The 3152-nt window shown below is 64.8% G+C and overlaps 1 protein-coding gene across 1 annotated transcript in view; it reads right to left on the bottom strand.

Moving 5' to 3' along the window:
- Positions 1–327: 327 nt before the first annotated feature.
- COL6A1 (collagen type VI alpha 1 chain) overlaps positions 328–3152 on the bottom strand; it is a 20194-nt gene continuing 17369 nt past the window's right edge. The window contains exons 32-35 of the mRNA XM_024758402.1: positions 2883–3066; positions 2619–2799; positions 1806–1835; positions 328–1675 (exon numbers count right to left, since the gene is read on the bottom strand). Coding sequence (XP_024614170.1) covers positions 1053–1675; positions 1806–1835; positions 2619–2799; positions 2883–3066 — 1018 coding nt within the window. The 3' untranslated portion in view covers positions 328–1052. The remainder of the gene's footprint in view (positions 1676–1805; positions 1836–2618; positions 2800–2882; positions 3067–3152) is intronic.

The following is a 3152-nucleotide window of genomic DNA, read 5'->3' as shown; positions in this document are numbered from 1 at the left end:
CCTCTTACTGCCCTGAATCCAGGCCCAAACCTGCCAGCCCCTCCAGAAGGCCAGAGATGGGTTTGATGCCGGGATGCTGTGGCCCTTTGGGGATTTATCTTGTTGGATCCGACTGGCTCTTCCAGCTGCCCTCCCCCACTGAATCCCCTTCTGATTCTGCAGCCCAGGGTGTCAGGGCCCCTCCCAGCTCCTGCCCCAGACCTGGAAGAGGGGGGAGGCACCTCTACTGGCTCTGAGTGGGGCGCCCCAAGCACCTCTGAGTCCTCCTGTTGGTGCAAAGTGCAAACGCCGAGTGGGTTTAACTCCTCGGACAGATGACCGCGGAAAGGAGAGTGACAGCCTTTATTTGGAAAAGTCGCCGACATGGACACGTTGAGAAAAACCACAGGAAGGAGTAAAAGTAAAACTAAAGTGCCAGGAAGGCCTTCAGTAAAATGGAGAACCAATCACTTCCTTGAGGAAAAGAGCTTTGACTCGTTTGTGGTGAAATGCATCCCTTTGGCCTGGGTGGCGGGGCGAGGCCTCTGCGTCCTGGGCTGGGGATGGGGGCAGGATAGCACCTTTGCTCTGGGGTTTTTGGGACACGGGGTCGAGGAGTCGCGGTTTCTGCTGGCCGTGGGTAAGTGACAAGAGCCTTGGGAGGAGGGTCGGCTCACCAGGGCTCAGGCGAGCTCCCTGGGAGACCTGACTCTAGGCGTGAGTGTTTCGTGAAGGAAAGTCAAGCTACGAGGGAGTGGGGGAGGGGAGGCGGTGACAGCTGACCCCAGAAAGGAAAGAGAAACCAGGCTTAGGGACTCTGACTCGGGATTAGGGGACCCTGACCGGCAGCGCGAGGCGGGACGGTTCAGGTGCGGGTTCAGGTGGGCGGCGGGAGGGGGCCGGCAGAGCCCAGGGTCAGGGGCGGCAACACCCTGCTCAGGGGGGCTGGCAAAACACAGAGCACTGAATCACGGCCTTTCAAGCTTTTCCTTTAAAAAAACCTAGCTAGTCGGGTGGGTCAGGAACCTTCGGGTCCCCTTCTCACTTTCCGTCTCAGTGGCGGTGGCCGGCTGCTAGCCCAGCGCCACCTTCCTGGACACCGTCTGGTAGAAGACGCCGCGCAGCAGCGCCTGGTAGCTGGGCACGCGGAACAGGTGGCGTTCGCCGAAGGCCACGTCATACTCGGCCGCCTTGCCGGTAACCAGGACGCGCACGTGGGACTCGTTCACCTGGGAGCCCACCACCACCATGAAGATCTCGATGCCTGCCCGCTGGGCCTCCTGCACGGCCTTCTCGATGGTGGCCGCCGTGGCGCCCTGCGAGTTGCCGTCGGAGAAGAGCAGCAGCCTCTTCTTGGTGGCGCCGGGCGAGGCCTCGCGGTAGAAGCGGGTCACGTAGCCCAGGGCGTCGGTGACATCGGTGGCATCGTTGAAGAAGTCCATGGTGTCCAGGGCGCTGGCCAGCACGGTGTAGTTCTGCATGAACTGCAGCCCCGCACGCTCCGGCCGCTGCTGCCCGGTGCCGCTGTACTGCACCACCGCCACGCGCACCTCCTGGCCCGGGTCCGTCTGGCCCGCCGTCAGGAAGCGCTCGGCCAGCCGCTTGGCGAAGCGCTTGGAGGTGTCGAAGTTGTGGCTGCCCACGCTGGCCGAGCCGTCCAGCAGGATGGTGATGTCGGTCGGGGAGGAGAAGGTGACTGTGGGCAGGGGCGGCCGTGAGCACACAGCGAGGCCCCAGAGAGCCCGGCCCCACCCGCCCTGTGGCCTCTCGACCCTCCTCACCCCGTGCCCCGACCTGAGAGCCCCTCCCCCTCCCCCGGTACTCACTTGGGCAGGTGTAATCTGGACATTTCTTGTCTGTAAGAGAGAAAACCCCACAGCATGGACCCAGCGATCTCAGAGACTGCTGTTCCACCTGCAGCCCCCCAACAAGAGGACAGCTGGCATCTCCATGGAAGCACAGCTGACGCTCCTGAACAGCTGGCCCCCTCCACCCACCAGGAGGGGTGTCCTTTATTCAAGAGGGGGCCTTTGAGGGATGGAATGGTCCCCTGGGCACCAGCCCAGTGAGGCACCCCCCCTTCCCAGAATGGGGAAACCAAGGCTCAGAGAGGAGGAAGGGTGGTCTGCAGCTCAGAGCCCGGGCCACGCTGTCCCTGGACGAGGCTAAGTGCGTACCCACCGGGAGGGCTAGGGCCCCGAGCCTGACCCCGCAGCTCTCTCTGGCTGCTGACCAGCTGTCTGCACCACGGACTTAGCTCTGACCCTGGGCCAGGCCCAGATGGACATGGCAAGCATGTTCTTAGGTGGGCACCTCTGAGGGGTCTCAGGCTCCAAGGCCAAACACGGCCTGCACCTGTGGGTGCACCGAGCCTCAGACCTCAGCGCACATGTGTGCTCATGGCTCCAGGACAACGGGCGGGAGATGTGGTGCAGCCCACACTTGGGGTGGGGGGCACCTGTGTGGACGCTGGACCATGAGGGAGCCAGGCCACGGCCTCCTCGGGGAAGAGCGGGAAGCGGCTGGGGGGGCGGCAGGCGGGCTGCTGGCCGTGGGTGTGTGGCTCCCATGGCCGGAGGGTCACCGTGAGAGCAGAGCAGGACCACGCCTGGGCCGAGGGGGGCCCTGCCCATGCCCACCTATGCAGATCTGGGCAGTGATGTTCTTCAGGAAGCCATCGTCCAGCAGCTCTGCGTAATTCTCCTTGACCAGCGAGATGCCCGGCCGCCCCAGGGGCGCTAGGCCTTGGCAGGAGATGACGTTGAGTTGGTCGGAGCCCGCGGCGAAGCCAAACACATCCTTGATGCCCACGGAGACCACCTGGCGGGAGGGGCAGCGTTGGCGTGGCCCCCGGTGGGGACAGTCCCCCGAGCCCCAGAGCGCAGACACGGAGGCCGCCCCACCTGAATGTCAGGGCCGCAGAGCACGCTGAGTGGGGTGGTGTCCCTCTGGGTGTCCGAGCGGCCGTCCGTGATGACCAGGGCGATGCGGTCGTTCTGGGTGGGTGGCAGCAGCCGGTTCCGGGTGTACTGCAGAGCCTCGCCTGTGAAGGTGCCTCCACCCATCCACCGCAGCTTCTTGATGGCTCTGTGGGGCCACGGCGCTGCCCTCAGTGGGGGGCAGGGGCCCGGGGGGGCAGGGCTGGGGGCAGGGCTGGGGCAGGGCTGAGGGGG

The sequence above is a fragment of the Neophocaena asiaeorientalis genome, unplaced genomic scaffold, assembly GCF_003031525.2.
Source record: "Neophocaena asiaeorientalis asiaeorientalis breed wild unplaced genomic scaffold, Neophocaena_asiaeorientalis_V1.1 scaffold45, whole genome shotgun sequence".
Taxonomy (NCBI): domain Eukaryota; kingdom Metazoa; phylum Chordata; class Mammalia; order Artiodactyla; family Phocoenidae; genus Neophocaena; species Neophocaena asiaeorientalis.
The sequence above is the reverse complement of the archived record's forward strand: the minus strand, read 5'-3'. Positions and strand labels throughout refer to the sequence as shown.